Here is a 17,522-nt window from a genome sequence, read left to right on the forward strand (position 1 = left end):
CAGATGTTTGTTTAAGTTAATGTCTGTCATCCAGACTTTGCCATCTTGTTTGAGAAATGCAATATATGTACCAGTTTTATGTTTATGGCAAATATGCCACCCTTGCAGAACTTCCACCACAACCGTTGCTTGAAAGGCTCGCAAAGGAGCTTCGCTACTCCTCTCTCTCCCTCTCTAATAGAGTTAGGTGGCATTAATTGCATAGTTCTCTGGTCTTCTACTGATATGTCAAGATTACTTTCTGTTGGGGCTTCAGTTGTTCAACATAGACATGATACGAGAGCCTGGCACCAATGATGTCTTTTACGTCATTGACATCAACTACTTCCCTGGTAAGTATAATATTTTGTATTTTTTGCTATTTTGATGGAATCAATTTTTATGCATTTCTAAAATTTGGAATACTTAGAATGAAAGACTCTCTTTCCTTCTGTCTGCAAAGAATTATTACATCTTGTGTTTGCTTCTAAAAAAAGAGATCCAAAAAGTAATTGTAAGTTTCATATGTACGACCGAGTAAATTACATGTAATGTACCATTCCTAAGAAAAAAACCTACCTCAAGGATGTTTTTAGTCTTTTAGTAGTAAAAAATAAAAACAACAAAAAAAGGGAGAGGAAAAAATTAGAGAACAGGGCAAACTGAGAAACAAGATGTTCTGATGGCCAGATTTTAAATGTTCTTGGCAATCGAACTACATTTCATCTCAAATATGTTTTGCTAGAGAGAGACTTATGTTGCATTGAATAACTTGTAAGGAAACTTCCAAGTAATGTGCAAGATCCTACTTAATGCAGGAATCCTCTTATACTGTATATCTAGACTACAACTAGACCTCTTCATGTAACAACTTTCATTTAGGAATGCATCTTATTATACGAGCATGTGGTGTGCTATTAATGTTCACCGAGGAATTGCAGGGTATGGGAAAACACCAGATTACGGGAACATTTTTACAGATTTCATACTGAGCCTAGTGAAGAGCAAGAATGAAAATGGGGTTACTACTTGACTTCCAGACTATATTTGCCCATTCTATATGCAGGTCTACTTCTTGGGAAATGTTTGGATGGTATGAAATGTCCTTGCTTGCTCGTTCCCTGTTGCAATTTAGTGATTCATATTTATTGATATTTCATGTTGTTTCTAGGCAAGAAGAGGAATTGTGAGGTGTTATGGCGTCTCCATGAACCACCATTTACAAGAATTTAGATGGCTGTGGGGGCCTTCAACTGAACCTGTCGACGTGCTTGTGATCTCTGATATTTGTAAGTAAGGCAAATGATCCACGATAGACATGTGAGCTAAATCTTCTATGATAATGGTGATCATTTATTGCATAACATCCTTGTCACCATCTACCTGAGATAGGGCGAAAGAAGAGCCATTCAGGCATTTACAGTGATATCTTACTGTTGTTTGTCCCACATTTCACATTCTACATACATTCTAAAACCAAGCAGATCACTTTACTACTACACAAGTGCCTCAGATTATACATATATCATAAACTAATTAATTGTAAGCCTCTGTTCAAGTCGGGAAAAATCATCAAATAGGGAAAAGGTTCTTAAATCTCATGCAGCAAAGATGAATCAATATACTGGTATGAGATTTATAGTGTACAACCAAGGGAGAATATCAAATTCAAAAAGGCTCAAATCAATTATTCTCTAGGATTTAATAAAATAATTGCAAAGCACAACAGAAAATGGGGGAAAAAGTTCACAGAGATGATATATTTAAATCAGAATATGATACTCGAAAAAGCTTAAATCGAATACGCTTGAACTTAATATAATCACAGAGCACTGCAAAACACAGGAAAAAAGAAGTTTGTCGAGACTATAAATCAGGATGAGATAGAATCATAAAATCAAGTCTAAACTAGTAAACACTAGAAAATTGATCAGATGCACCCCAGAAGCACTGCCCAACTTACAATCTGTCAAGGCTAATCTAAGCCAGAAAATAACTGGTGATTCATTCACATAATGAGCCAACTGCACAATATATGGTAACGGAGAAGTGAATTTTTTCCTAAGCCTACTTGAGCACCTAACTGGTGTGACAATCTCTTCTTTCTCTCCATCTCCCTTAAAATCAAAACAAGCAGACAATGTAAGAGACATGCCAATGAGAAACTTTTGCATTCTTGCAGGGAATTATAAAAATGCCAATTATAATAGAAGACTCACATTCTTGCAGGGAATCTTCTTATAAGTGGTGAAACTACCATAAGAAGGTGAACCCATAGAGTAATCAGATGAAGCGAGAGACTCTCTCCTGTAGCTTCTTTTAGGCCTTTTTTCGTTGCTTTGAGTTTCATTTAACCTCGAACTCAAATTGTTATAAGATGAACATTTCTGGAAGCTGCTCATTTTCGAGGGGCATGCCTCTCCCATGGTTTCAACTTCTGTATGCCAACTCCTTGAAGGTATCTCCTGGAAGTTGTACTCCATATTAACCAACTTCGGATCATCAACCATTTTGTTAGGCACCGATGCATGACCTACTCGAATTTCAGCATTTGGTGAACGCAATGCGTCTTTCATTCTGTACAAGAAAACTTTTGCAGTAACTAGGCTCAGAAGCAACAAAATATATCCCAACGAGTCAAATAATAAGAATTTGTATCTTAACATATTAGTCAAATCCACTTTTTCTGAAGTTTGTGGAGTCTCCATCCAAACATCAGTTTCTGAATTAACATGACCATCCTCCACTCTGATGGCATTATCTTCAAGGTTTATATTGCTTTGCATCTCCCTAGCAGGAGTGTCAACTCTTTCTTCGGTCTGCTCTTCTGTCGAAACATATTGCTCAATTACTACAACCAGTGCTGTGATATCGACTACTTCAAATTTTGGTTCTATGTGTTTAGCCAAGATATTATCTAAGCTGATTTCTTTGCAGCCCTCCTCATCTTCATGATCTGAATCTTCAATTTCTATGGTGTCTTGTATATTCTTTCCTTGGTCTGCTTGTAATTCATAGTCATCATCATCATAATCCAGATCTTCATACTCTTCTTCCAACATCAAATTTTCAGCTGCATTCTCAATTTTAGGCTTCACCTGAATAGGTTCGTTCTTCTTTTCTATTTCTAAACCCTTATGATCAAACAGCTGATACCAATCCAGTAAATGATCCTCAATCAAACAAGTCAAATTACTAAACTGAGAAGGACTTTCTATGTGCATACCTCTTAAAGTTAAAATCGTCTCCGAAATATAAAAGTTTGCTGACCATAGCCTTAAATTGTGAGCTAACCAATCAAACAGTTGATAAAAATCCAGCAAATGATCCTTAATCAAACCAGTAAAATTACTAAACTGAGAAGGACCTTCTCTGTGCATGTCTCTTAAAGTTAGAATCAGCTCAGAAATATAAGAGTTTGATGACCATAGCCTTAAATTGTGATCTAGCCGATCAAGGTTGGCTTTTGCAATTTCAGCGATTTCAGGTGGGGCATGCATCTTAGAGAAACGTAATTCTTTAAACATTGAACGATGCTTAACCGGTGAATCAATAGCTAAGAACACAAAATAAGCAACTACCATGAACAAAAGAGAAGCAACAAACTTTGATCTTGAAAAGAAGCATGGCTTGGATACCCCTTTTGTTTCAACAACCCCCTTACGCATGTTAGTAGTACCAATGGACTCTAGTCCAGTTTTATCCGGCTCTTCATCATCTTCCATGTTCTCCTCCTCTTCTTTAATACTATCATTTGATGAAATGTTTTCAGGCTCTTTCTTTGAATTCTCAGACACCGTTTCTTCAGTAACTTCTGTATCTGAGGAACTTTCAGGTGCAAAACTCTCCTCAAGTTGCTTGGCTTCCTTCCCCTTAAGAAAAAGCTTTATTCGCGGGTTGGGTTTATAATGAAGAAACTGGGGCCTTGGTGACAAGTAATTATTCTTAGGATCATATGGAGGCATCCGTGGATCAGCATCAAGAGGTGCTAAACAAGCACAAGAAGGCCTAGGGCTAATCTTGAAACTTGGGTCAACATTAACAAGATCAGCTTCACCTGTAACAGCCTCCATTGATGATTCTAATTCATTCTTGTAAACCAAAGGAATCTTAATATCAGTAAATGTCTCACATTTCATAGCTTCCTTGAACTTCTCATCAGTGATGGTAGAGACAAATGAGGCCTCAATTTCCTTCTGAATTGGAACCCTCTCTGGCTGTTGATCTGCAGCTTCCATTAGATGATTGTTTGCATCAGAAAGCGAAAAAGAAGTTTGTGCCGGTTCATTTCTTTCAACCAATATTTTCTTTTTTGGAGAGGAGTTGAATTTTGAGGCTGCAGAGATTGTTGGAGACATAAAATTCTTTGTATCCTTTGTAGCAGCAGGTGATCGAATTTTTTCAACCTTTTGATATGGGTCTTGGCCATTTTCTTTGTCTTCAACCTCGCGAAAAGAAATGACTATATTTTCTTGGTTCATGGAATTTCTTCGTGGAGTATCTGTAGTCACATTCCAACAAAAAACAAAAATCAGGGAAAAAAAATAGAAACACGAAGAATTTAAATTAGAACCCATAAACTGAACTCAAGTGAATAAGAGATAGAAATTAAGGTAGATTATTCTTTCATATAGAACACATTACCTGGAATAAATTAAAGTAAATACGCAGTAATTTCATGCTGCATTTTCAGATTTTTTGGTTTCTAGATTTTCGAATTTTCTACCGTGAAGAAAGGTTAAGCGAATTGGTTGGCAATCTTCAATCAAGAGAAAAGATACACTCAAACAAAACCAACAGTTAACAACAATTTCGTCACTTCTGAAGAAAGAAACCAAATGTATTAACTTCTCATATCCTAACCCTTCGTTCTTTTCTATTTTCTTGGTGACAAAACAGAAAAATTCGACCAAACAAGACAAAATTGAACTGATGAAGTTTGAATTCAAAGAATACAGAACCTGAAGGGGTATTAGCAGGAGTATTCGGGTTCAACCCTCGGACGTTTGTGTTAATCGATGGCTTGCTGAAGGGATTTCCAGTGAAACTCCTTCTCATGGGGTTTCTGGTCTCCGCGTTTCTTGAACTAGGGTTTGGTCTGCTTGAAACGGCAGAGGAAGAAGTCTTCGGTGCCCGCACAACCACGGATTCCCGTTCTGATTGACGTATTATGTTGATTTATTTGAATAGCAACCAAATCTTTGAAAAACAAGCAAGAATCGCAAGGGTGTCAATTTGATCTTAGAGGATTTTGACTGAAGAGTAGAGCGAGAGAGACAGAGAGGATGTAACGGCTAGAAGAATGTTAAAAGGGATTTAAATGCGGGCTTTTTTTGACCGTTGGAGAGAGGTTTTGAAGAATGTTAAAAGTAAAAGGGATTTGATCCGTTAGATTTGTATGATTGTGTTGAGAGAAAACGCATTGAAGTAGGCGATGAAGATATTTCCTTAATTCAGTATATACATGATTTTTTTTTTAATTTGGTATATATTGATTTACAGTTTTTAAAAATGAATAATAACATTTGATACGTTTTACAGTTACTGATATGGAAAAATGAATGTTTAGATTTTATTCTTTTCCTGTGAATATTTATGATTTATTAGATTTTAATATAAAAGATTTTTACGGAAATGAAACCATTGAGATGCATAATTATTGGTTGGCAATCGACTGCGTTAGGTATATGTGTGTTCAAGGTTCGATTCCGGCAAACATAATTCTTTATGGTATTTCAAAAAAAAATTATTATTACTTTACTAGGATGTGTTTGGGTCGGGTCACTTTAGACGAAGTTTGGGTTTTGGGGTTTTTTTATATTGAAGCGATAGCAGTACTTTGTGGTAGGAAAATGGTATTGAACCGAATGGTTGGTATATGCATCCAAGAAAATGATAGATGCATTTAAATACTTTTGATATATGTGTAACTTTTCAAACATAGACTCACTACTGACACTTTCACACATTGCAGCACTTGATTTTGTCTATTTTGAAGTTTGTTCTTAATGTGAATCTCATTATATGATTTAATTTTGTAAGTGTGGGTCCCATATATGTTGGTCACAGGTGGTGAAAAGTGGGGGGGTCTCATATATGTTGAATTCAATGATTTTAATAAACATATTGATTTTTTTAAAAAAAAATTAGTATGTTCACAGGTGGTTAATTTTGTCTACTATAAGTGTGATCCTATATATGTTAAATTTTGTATACGTTTTTTTTATAAGCAGAAGAATATATTAAGAAACAGAAGAAGTGGATACAGGGTCCTTTTGAAGAGGAGGGCCAATATAGGGAGGAAACTCTTCAAGCCAAACACTCATAGAGCCCATCTCTCTAGCATTCCTAGCAAGTGTATGAGCTACACAATTACAAGACCTATTAGCATGAAAAAAGCTCACAGCACCCATGGAATTTACCACCATCCAAATAGCATCAATGAGGTGGCCAAAGAACAAGCAGTCATAGTCCTTAGAATTTAGAGCATTCATGAGAATAGTTGAGTCTGATTCAACCACCAGCTCTCTAAAACCAGCTTCAAAACTGAGTTGCAGCCCACGCAAAACAGCCATAGCTTCAGCAAGCAAAGGCTCGACAGGCCCTTCAATCAATTATGAGAAAGAGAGGAGCACCTCTCTCAGGTGGTCCCGAATAATCCCTCCCACCCCAATAGATTGAACACCAGCAAACACGGCACCATCAACATTCAATTTCAGGCTTCCAAAAACTGGAGGGATCCACCTCCGACGAGGGGGAGGCGCACCCACAGGGATCGACCTAGGTCTTGCAACTTCCAAATCAACAAGCTCTTGAACATAAGATTGAACAAAGAGAAACGTCACTGTAGCACTCCTACGATTTTTATTAAAAATGGAATTGTTTCGATTGTTCCAAATTGCCCACGCAATATCAACAAACAAGCAGGCCTCCTTAGCAGGCTTTCTCAACAAAATCTCAGCCAACCAGTCTGCAAAATGTAGCTTGCACCCCAACCTTAAAAAGCTATCAGGAATAGCCAGTTGCCACACCTCCCTAGCGGAAGAACAATGGATCAAAGCATGGGAAATATACTCGTAGGGGTGCCTACATAGGCAACAAACTGATTCTTAAGAGATTTTCTTATGGTGCAAAGAAGCTAAGGAAGGGAGAATTTGCTTCGTTACTCACCAAGAAAAATGTTTAACCTTACTTGGCAGCTTTAAATTCCAAAGTCGGGACCACGAAAATGAACTCTCATCAGAAGAAGAGCTTCCTTGCCTTGGAGATTCCTCCTTAAGGGCCTGGGCCACGTGGTAAGCAGACTTTACTGAAAAGCGTCCTTTAGAGTCCCATTGTCAACCGGTCATTAGCCTGAAATGGACTAAGAGGGATAGAGAAGATCAAATTGGCATCCATGGGGAGGAACAAGTCCCGGACCTTTTGGGCATTCCACGTGTGAGAATTAGGATCAATGAGCCAAGATACAACAGTACCCCTTGTGCTCTATGAGAGGGGAGAGATAGGCCTAAACTGCACAGGCCTTGGAAACCACGGGTCATGCCCCATCCTCACACAAGAACCATTCCCAATCCTCCAACAAACACCCCGCAATAATAACAGTTGAGTCCCCCTAATGCTACGCCATTAGAGCCAATCTAGGTGTGCAAAAAATCACCATGGGGAAAGTATCTTGCCTTATAGATCCTTGCAAATAAAGATTTTGAGTCAGTTTGAAGGCGCCACCTTTGTTTACCGAGCATAGCTTTGTTAAACAACTCCATATTCCTGAAACCCAAGCCACCTTGATTTTTTGGCCTACAAACCTTCTCCCAGCTCAACCAAGTCAACCCTCTTTTATCTCCATTATTACCCCACCAAAAATTAGCCATCAGCTTGGACAATTCTCTACAAACATAAACAGGGAGCTTGAAACACGACGTAGCAATGTCATAATTGCTTGGGCCACTGACTTTATCAAGACCTCTTTTCCACCTTTAGACAAACACTTCTCCTTCCACCCCTTTATACGAGCCAAAAGTTTGGAACGAATGGAGCTGAAAATTTTCTTGTTCGATCTACCAATCAAGGTCGACAAACCTAAATATTTTTGATGCTGATAAGTATTAGACACCTTAAGGTAATGAAACACCTCTGCTCTTCTAGCTGCAGGCGTATTGGGGCTGAAAACAATGCTGGATTTTTCAGGATTAACCTTCTGTCCCGAGGCTTGTTCATAAAGCGTCAGGATATTAGAGAGTTCTACAATCATCATGAAAGACCTTGCAAAAGAATAGACTATCATCCGCAAAGAACATATGGGAGATAGTTGGGCCACCCCTAGCCACCCGAAAACCATGGATTAGATTAGAATTGGAGGCTTGAGAAAGGAGGCCGGATAGGTATTCAACACAGAGGATAAATAAATACGGCGACAAAGGATCACCTTGGCGAAGTCATCGTCCCGGCAAAATGTGACCACGGGGAGACCCATTCATCATTACAGTATACGAGACCGAAGACACATGCCATAACCAGCTGAACCCATTTCTCCAGAAAGCCCATCTTCAGCATCAGTAGCCTAGGAAAATCCCACTCCACCCTATCATAGTTGTGGAGTAAATAAATACACTTCGTATATACGATTCTTCCAGACGAAAGAACCGAAGTAGTTTCATCCGACAGTCAGTTACCGACGGTTACCAGGAGCAGTTACAAGAGAGGTTACCAGAAGCAGTTAACTAACAAATCCCAAGCCTATAAATACATTTCACTTCACATTTGTAAGCATTCATCGGCAATCACTTCTAATAAAAGATCAGACTCCGTGAACCTAGGCAAGTTGCCGAACCACGTAAATTCTATGTTGTCATTCTCTTGAATCTTTTTACTTTACACATATTTTTTACTTCGGTGCAAATCTAGCATCGACAATAAGCCTTACTCATGTCGGATTTGAAAGCCATGTAAAATTGCTTACCGTGGGAACGAGATTTCATTTGGTGCATAATCTCAAAAGCCATAAGAATATTATCCAAAATCAGTCCTCCAGGAACAAAGGCACTCTGAGATTTCGAGACCAGCGAAGGGAGGACCCTTTTCAAGCGATTTGCCAAGAAGTTTTGATTCTTGGTCAGATCAATAATTGTCACGGGAGTAGGAATCTGTGGTTCTAACATTTTCACGAGCAAACTTAAAATAGTGCTTTCATGGTACACATGCGTGCCAATTAGCTACAATTAGAGAGGTGTTAGTTATTGTACGTCAATTATTTATGTGTGTCAATTATTTATGTGTGTCAATTATTGAAAAGTCTGTATTATATATTAAAATAGAACTACTATAATGAACGTATGTTGCAAGTTGTTCTATATGCGATATAACGCATGCAGCTGCGTAATCATACATGTATCTAAATCACTGAGCATTTGCAATTAATCAAAATTAATTTCAAGAAAATAAAAATTTATATAAACGGGGAGGGTGTTCCACGTAGAAATATATTTACCCCACTAGAATTAATTGACAATCTTAGATCTTTAGCCTATAGTATCAGATGATCCATTAATATATTGGGAGATAATAGATTATGATAAAGAAAAAGAAGAGAGGAGAACAGAATCATTGATGGATATACCCTCCTATATAAAAAAAGAAATTTAGAAGTCATGTTGTGATGCCCGACTTGCCCTGTTTTCAAAAATGTGAGACCAAAAGCACTGAAATGAATATGAGAAACGTGGCCTACCTATAGAAGTAATCTTTTGTTACCTTTCTGCCAAGAGACGTTCTTCCTATTGTGGATCAGCTAAGGCAACTGGATCCAAATAAGGGTGCATTTGGTAGAGTGGATAGATTGATTTTCAATGCTAGCGGAAATGCTGTGGGAAATATGTTGAGCTTAAAGTTGTGGAATATGTTGTGAGGTGTTTGGCGAATTAAAAATTGATGTTAGCGGAAATGCTGTTGAATTAAAGTATTATAATATTAGATTTTATAATTTTTTTATCAAATTTAATATAATAAATATAATTTTATTAATAAAACTAATAAAATAATTATTTTTATTAAATATTAAATATAATGATTTTATAATAATTTTTATTTTTATTAATCTTACATTTAATTTATTAAATAAAATTAATATTACGTATCAAATTTAAATATTTTAATAATTATTTATGTAAAATTAATTAAGATAATGTGGTCAGTTAAAAATGTTAAAAATAAAAAATAATGTTGCAAATATTAATAAAAAAGTAAAAGAAATTAATGTTGTAATGCATGTTGGCCCAATCTTTATTAAAAAAGTAATAAAAGTGTAATCACTATGTGTGACCCACATAAAAAATTTTGAAAAAAAAATGCACAACTGATCCTTTGTATAAGCTGCCTTTGGGAGCTTATAGAACTCCAGCGGATCTGCTATCCATTGGCAAGCGGATCCGCTGGACTAGCTGTGCCGTTTGGCACAGCGGAAGCTGGAAGCGGCTCCGGTCCCGTTTCTGTTGTGTCAAACAGGCACTAAACATTTGGAGTCAGAGCTCCCATTTAAGTTTTAAGTTATGGAGATAGAATTAGAGGTTGTATGTAGATGCTAGTGTTGAAGAACTCGAGAGATGCTTAACCTATTTTAGATGATCTAGCCAAGAATGTTAGCACCAAGGATCTTGAACTTGTGCGAAGTTTGAAAAGTAATGTTATCCATATGCTTGCTCGTGTTCAAAAGGTATGGTGTTCCTCTCTTCTTGTATGGTATACTTCAATAAAAAGTGTGGGTCATACCCCATACGGGAACAAGGCACCCATGACTTAATAAAGAAAACAAAACAAAAATCAAAATTCATCATATAGTGAGACCCACACTTAAGAACAAACATCAAAATAGACAAAATCAAGTGCTGTCCGTGAGAGTGAGTGAAAGTGATGATGGCGGATCTATGAGAACTAACCTTAAAATTTTTTTAAATAGTAATGATATAGATATAAAGAAAATAAAAATTTTATTTATAAGACTTTGCCCCCTTGTGTGTAAAATGATTAAAGTTTGTACATATCTCATATGTGTTGGAACAAAACACTCAAACACATGCCCATAAACTAACTATTAATAACCCCAACACCCATGACATATGACCAAGCTTTAATAACCATGATATGAAACTATGAAAGCTCACAACTCCTAGCAACTAGTAGCCCAAGATCAATACACTAGTCTTTAAGGGGTGAAGTCGTGAAGATACAAAAGACTTAGGGCGCTGTCGCACTGACTCATCATCGAGGGATTACATTTGCCAGGAGTTCAACATACTGAAGCAATATTATCAAAACATGAGAACTCAGAAAAAATAATTGTAAATGTTTTATCTTATTTATGAATATGGTTTTTACATTTATTTTAATGTCAACAAGTGATATATATATAATAAAAAAATATTCCGAAGACGCTGCTCTTGGACCTCGCACTAAGTTTCCCCCCCTAATATCCAATTCTGGTTCTACCCCTACTTATAATAGCGCATGAACAAAACATTCAATTTTGTCAAAGGTTGTCACGTTAGATTTTTCTAATATGCCATATCAAAATTTCCATCGTTAGAATTAACTTAGCGACAAACGGAATACCAGATGATAAGTGAGGGACAAAATTAAGCCGAAAAATAATTTATTGATGAAAACGAAACATATTATTGAAAGACAAAAGTACTATTTAGCCCAACATTTTTGGGAAGCCCGGGGTTGCGGTAAATTTTTTTTTTACAACTGACTCCATTGTAAATTCATTATAGCAAGCTATAGCATTTTATTTTTTTACAAAATTATTATTGTGTTTTTGATCAAGATTACGAGCTCAACTATATATTTTTGGGAATTTCTAAAAATATCCACCCTATTTACTATATAAACCCATCATATTCCTTAGTGTCTCTCTCTGCCACTTGATTTGAGCTCCCTCACCTTCTTCTCTCTGTTACATATTAACACATGTTACATTTCTAATCTTCCAACACAATGATTTCAGAAGGAAACCTATGATGCATATACTGTATGTACGCATGAATTCGCTCCGCATATGGGGTAGCCCATGCAGTTACACAATCATGCCTGAAGTGAACCCATTAAGACATAATAGGAGACATCACGTAACCCTTCGTCAATGCAAGCTGGACGTAGTGATTATTATTTACGTACCCGATAGCGATAACAACATGTTGATATGATGGTGGTGGAGTAGATCGAAGTGGAAAAATACGTGAAGCTCTATGCAGCACTTAAAATGTGTAATATCACATGGAACTTTGAAGCAATCAAGAGACTCATGTCTGGCATAGTCATCGAATGCTCAATCGGTGCTCCTCTATATAATGCAAAGAAGTTCAGTGAGTTGTAAACACGAGTCCACTGGTCATCACTGCCAAATATTGCAACATACTATGTCGTGAATATGTCCAACTCTTCTATTACGTTATATTGGATAGTTGCCCATGCATCTTCGTGAAGACCAAGACAGACAGCTATCGCCCGAAAGTCACAATTTCCATCAGGTTTTACGTCTTGTACATGCATAATGTAAGGATGAAGTATAGGTGGAAACTGACGAACATAGGCATGTACATAGTAGTTGTAAGTAGAAGAGCAATTGTGTCTCGCTGGTTCCTGAAACCATAGTGTTTAAACCCGACCCACACATCGAACCGTCAAGGCTGAAGGGTCAAGGGTTTCGAGGTTCAACTGTTATGATGGAGGTTGAATCGTGGATTTTTAATAAATAATAAAATAATAAATATTTATTGCTTAATAGTTATATATTATATAGCAAGTTAGAGGAGCATACTTGTACAATTCAACCTTAATTTTTCTGTAAAAATTTACTAAATTCTATAGGAATAAGCAAATCAAACACAAAATTCATAAACCATACACAAAATCCAAATTCCAATCACAAAGTTGCAAATAAACAATAAAAAATGACTAAAGTCCATACACAAAGTTCAAATCTAAACTTAAAAGTTCCAAACCCAAAGTTACAAACAAACGATCAACAATACCAAAGTCCATACACAAAGTTCAAATCCAAACTTAAAAGTTCCAACTCCGAAGTTCCAAAGTCCAAATCTGAAATTCCAAATACAAAGTTCCAAATAAACTCCAAGCACTAGTTGTTTTGTTCATTAACTTGAGTTTCTACACCAATATTCTCAGTGAAAAATGACAGAGTATAACATATGCAAATGATAGGCTAATTGTATGAGAAAAATCATAACACCAAATGACATATACAGGACATTTAGTCTAATTCAAACTTTTGAGAATTTAGACAACAGACAACATACATGAGAAGCTGAAATTTGTTATAGACAACACATGAATAAAACATATGCAAAATAAGAGAGAATTCCACACGAAAGGCTTGCCAACTTACGAGCTGCCACAGTACGAAATTATTGGAAAGAAGACAGAGTTTAACATATGCAAACATGACAGAGTATAACATATGCAAAGAAGACAGAGCTTAATACAGAGTATAAAGACAGAGTTTAAGAATTTATTTCAAGAATTCTACAAATTCAACTAATACAACTAATTCAACTATAAAGAGGAAGATGGCTCACGGGAGACACAGAGTGTAGAGCAGCGTTGGTGCCTAGTGGTTGCCTCCGTGAGGTCACTGGAGTTCACGAGAGAATGGATTGATCGAGCAAGAGTCGAGAGCGAAGAGTGCCAGTGCCAGAGGGAGATGGGCTCATGGAGTTAGGGCCTGGTGGTGCCGTGGTGTGATGCGAGAGGGGGAGGGTACCTGAGAGTCTGAGACACAGTGATGCAGATTGCAAAGTCGAGGTGTCAAGATTGCAAAGTGGGGAGAGTGGATCAGTGATTCAATGAGACGGAAGTTCAGTCATCACTCACCAGTGATTCAGTTCAGTGAGGTGTTGAGTTGCCCGAGCAAAGAAGAAAGCCTGAATAGGAGATTAGGTCAATTTTGTGTCAGGTAAATTACATATTTGGCCTCACAATTCATTAATAAAAATAAAATATTCTTTGTTTTTAAGTCATTTTACAGTTCATGCGGTTTTTTTTGTAACCCGACGGGTCACGGGTGGCGTGGTTTTTTTACAGGTTAACCTACATTTTGACACGGGTTAATGCACAAATGATTTTTTTCCAATAAAAAACTGTGGAGGCCACTGGTTCATGGGTTTCACAATTCGACTGGAGAGCCGGTACAGGTTTAAAAACTATGCCTGAAACTGGAAAATATATGATTGAACAAACTCAAATATAGTCGTATTAGCACGAGTGGATATGTCTTCCCTGCTCTTCGAGTCGGGGCTTCTAAACGAATAACTGTATCTGCTTGGTTCCCGAGAATGAGGGGAATCATACTCAACGAACACTAATGCAGACGGATTAACACGAGTATTTGATGCAACTTTTTCCTTCGAGGAGGGGTGTCCACGAGTGTTCGTCTTAACAACAGGTTCACAAATTAAAGTTTTTGATGATGTGATTTTCTCCCTCAACTTCCTTAAAAGACCGAATTTACCATGCCTTGGTTGTTGCTTAAACTGTTCCGTGAACACTTGCAGATCGATGTCACAATCGATGTCATCATCTTGAAGAGACACACACGGTGATAAGTCAAGTTTCCTCCAAAAATTATCTATGGAATCAATTGGTATGACACGACCATCGTTCAAATATATTGCTTGCTTGTGCGCACATGACAGTCCATAGGTCATACGAAGTTGACATCCTCATTTGTAGGAAACTTCTCAAGCATTCTTAGATCGCTCTAATTCCTTCAAAATCAGATGCAATGCATGGATTGAAACGAAACCACATAATTCTTGGCAGTGTGGTATATTGAATCGATGTTGGACGATAGTTTTGCTCTGCTCAATACTCGCTTTGATAGCTATGTCCTGTGATTGGATGACTTGATGAATAAACGATAGTGATATCACCAAATCTGACTATGATGACTCCAAGTATCATTACAACTTGGCATGCTGGCTCTCGACTCTATTAGTTATTTGGTTTCCAAAATGTAGATATTTGTCGGTCTATGCAGATACAAACATCTCCTTATACGGTGCCAACCATACATCCTTAAGATAATTAATAATACCTAGAAAGTTTTGTAACACTACCTCAAGGTCCGCCAAATTGCACACATACGCATTCTCAGTTTCAGATTCCAACAACGTAGTCCACATTTTGTAGAATGCATTCCAAGATTTGTTGTCTGTTATTGATGGCCTACACTTGCTCAAAATACTCCTATAGATGTGCCATCTACAAAGTAATTTCTTAGCATCGGGAAATACCTGGGCAGATGCATTCATCAAGGCCAACTCTCTATCGGTGACAATTACTCGTGAACCAGTGCATCCATCCATTGTTGACTGCAGACACCTTAAAGCCCAAGTACAATTGAACACTTTTTCTGAGTGCAAGAACACGAATGCTATGCAAAATGTTATATTAGTTGCAGTCACGTCCACAATCTCAAGGAGAGGCATCCAGTACCTATTTGTTTTATTTGTTATGTCTATTAATAACATGTGCGGGAATGCACACCATCGCTTTAATGATCTTGGATGTGCGAAGAATAAATCTTCAAGTTCATTGGTCACAGCATTTGTTCGACTCTCGAAAATGTATCCTTCACGTTATAAGAATGACATGACAACTTACATCAGGGTTTTACCGGCTTTCTCTGTAGTTTGAAATTTCTGACGTGCATTATATACGGTCTTAATGGTAGACATGTTGTCCGGATTCTGCTTCTTCAACGATGTTAAGATATCTCATGGCTTCACATTTTTCATAGACAGATGTAGCATCAACTGAATTTTGAAGTCAGAGAACCGACCGGAGTATGAATGTCCCTCCATATATGTTGCAGGGGCATGATTATGTATTCCACATACCACCCTTACCATCTAGTCATCACATGTTCGCATTTTCACCCCTTTCAATCTGAAAGGACAATCAATTTTTTTTTTTGTGTCCGTAACCTTCGTGGAGGTTTTCTTGCTTCTCGACGTGCCACCGTGATCACATTGGAGCAACAGTCTAGGACTCTCTCGATTAGACTAGTCTCTAACCTTCTAGTGACAATGATATATCTTAAACTACGTCCAGTATTTTGAATCCAATCAATTAGAGATTGGCGCAAATTGAATACATGAAAATGTATTAATTATGTTAAAAATTAACAAATTGTATTACAAATTGACATAATAAAACATATATTAATTGAGTTAAATATCTTACCATGTCGGTGGAAAATTCCTCCACATTTTCGTCAACATTTTCGTCTTTTTGTTTTATTTCGTGTCCTAGAATATAATCCTGAGAACAATATACATTCACTTGAGCATCTGTAATAAATGAAAATTTTTTCCTAAAACAATTAAAAAGTTATGTATTTACCTGATCACTTGAACCACTTGACAATCGTAGATCATTTGCTCAAACCCTCAATTGATCCAAATTCATATCTTCTGCTGGTATGTATATTGCCAAGAACAACCATATCTATGTATATATAGATTAATGGTGTTAACGTTGAAGTTGTTGATGGAACTAAAGAGTTACACTCTTTTACAGAGAATATATTCTCTGCAACTAAAGAGTTACACTCTTTTACAGAGAATATATTCTCTGCAACTAAAGAGTTACATCATTTTACATAAAATATATTCTTTACAACTAAAGAGTTACATACTTTAATAGAGAATATATTATCTGCAACTAAAAAGTTATACCCTTTTACAGAGAATATATTCTCTGTAACAAAAGAGTTACACTCTTTTACAGAGAATATATTTTCTACAACTAAAGAGTTACACACTTTAATAGAGAATATATTATTTTCAGACAGATAAACAGGACAAGACAAGACATGATCATGCTTATCACCAGGCTAGGTAAAAATCAAAGATTTTTATAAAATTCAATAATAAATTCGAAACAAGGCACAAAGGCTTAAATATGTTTTGGAAATCCTGATCCAACTAAAAGACTAATTACTAAATTAAAACAGAATTAAAATAAAACATGTGAAAAAGTCAACTCCGAGATTTGACTGCAAATATGAGGTTCTAAACGAACTCGAATGACAAATATGAGGGCCTCATTTTTGTGTTTCGTCCATTATGTTTTGGCTACCATGCAGATTGCAACCAGTGGAATATTTGGCATAGTTTCAACTTTCAACTTCTAACTTATGTGAAGAATTTTTTTAAAAATAAATTAAAGCGTTTGAGATAAAATGTGATTGAAAGATCTCTTCATTCCTCATTCTTAACTCTTGTTTATTTAAATCAAGTACGATGGAATCACGTCCGTGTCAGTTCTTACTATTTTTGTTGATGTATCCATCATAGGTATAGGCTGGAGTGGGTATGTATAGCAACACCCTATATTTTTTTGTGTCAACAAAAATAAAATCAAATATAAAAAAGGCATGAAAATCGTGGATCGTTAAATATAAATTGGAAATATTCAATGTTACTTTTGATATGAATTTAATTTTTAGTTGGGAGAAAAAATAT

General features: G+C 36.6%; 2 protein-coding genes across 2 annotated transcripts; both read right to left on the minus strand.

Annotated features, from left to right (window-relative positions):
• Positions 1–1,844: 1,844 nt before the first annotated feature.
• Positions 1,845–6,554, minus strand: LOC119983439. Its single transcript, XM_038827119.1, has 4 exons — positions 6,246–6,554; positions 4,941–5,139; positions 2,199–4,480; positions 1,845–2,096 (listed from the first exon to the last, which is right to left on the minus strand). The coding sequence occupies exons 1-4, from the start codon at positions 6,552–6,554 to the stop codon at positions 1,869–1,871; spliced, it is 3,018 nt and encodes a 1,005-aa protein (XP_038683047.1). The 3' UTR covers positions 1,845–1,868.
• Positions 6,555–8,400: 1,846 nt separating this feature from the next.
• Positions 8,401–9,137, minus strand: LOC119983440. The gene is made up of 3 exons (XM_038827120.1): positions 8,939–9,137; positions 8,687–8,699; positions 8,401–8,560 (listed from the first exon to the last, which is right to left on the minus strand). Exons 1-3 carry the CDS (start codon positions 9,135–9,137, stop codon positions 8,401–8,403), a joined length of 372 nt encoding a protein of 123 aa, XP_038683048.1.
• Between the last annotated feature and the right edge of the window lie 8,385 nt (positions 9,138–17,522).

The sequence above is a fragment of the Tripterygium wilfordii genome, chromosome 18 (assembly GCF_013401445.1).
Source record: "Tripterygium wilfordii isolate XIE 37 chromosome 18, ASM1340144v1, whole genome shotgun sequence".
Lineage (NCBI taxonomy): Eukaryota > Viridiplantae > Streptophyta > Magnoliopsida > Celastrales > Celastraceae > Tripterygium > Tripterygium wilfordii.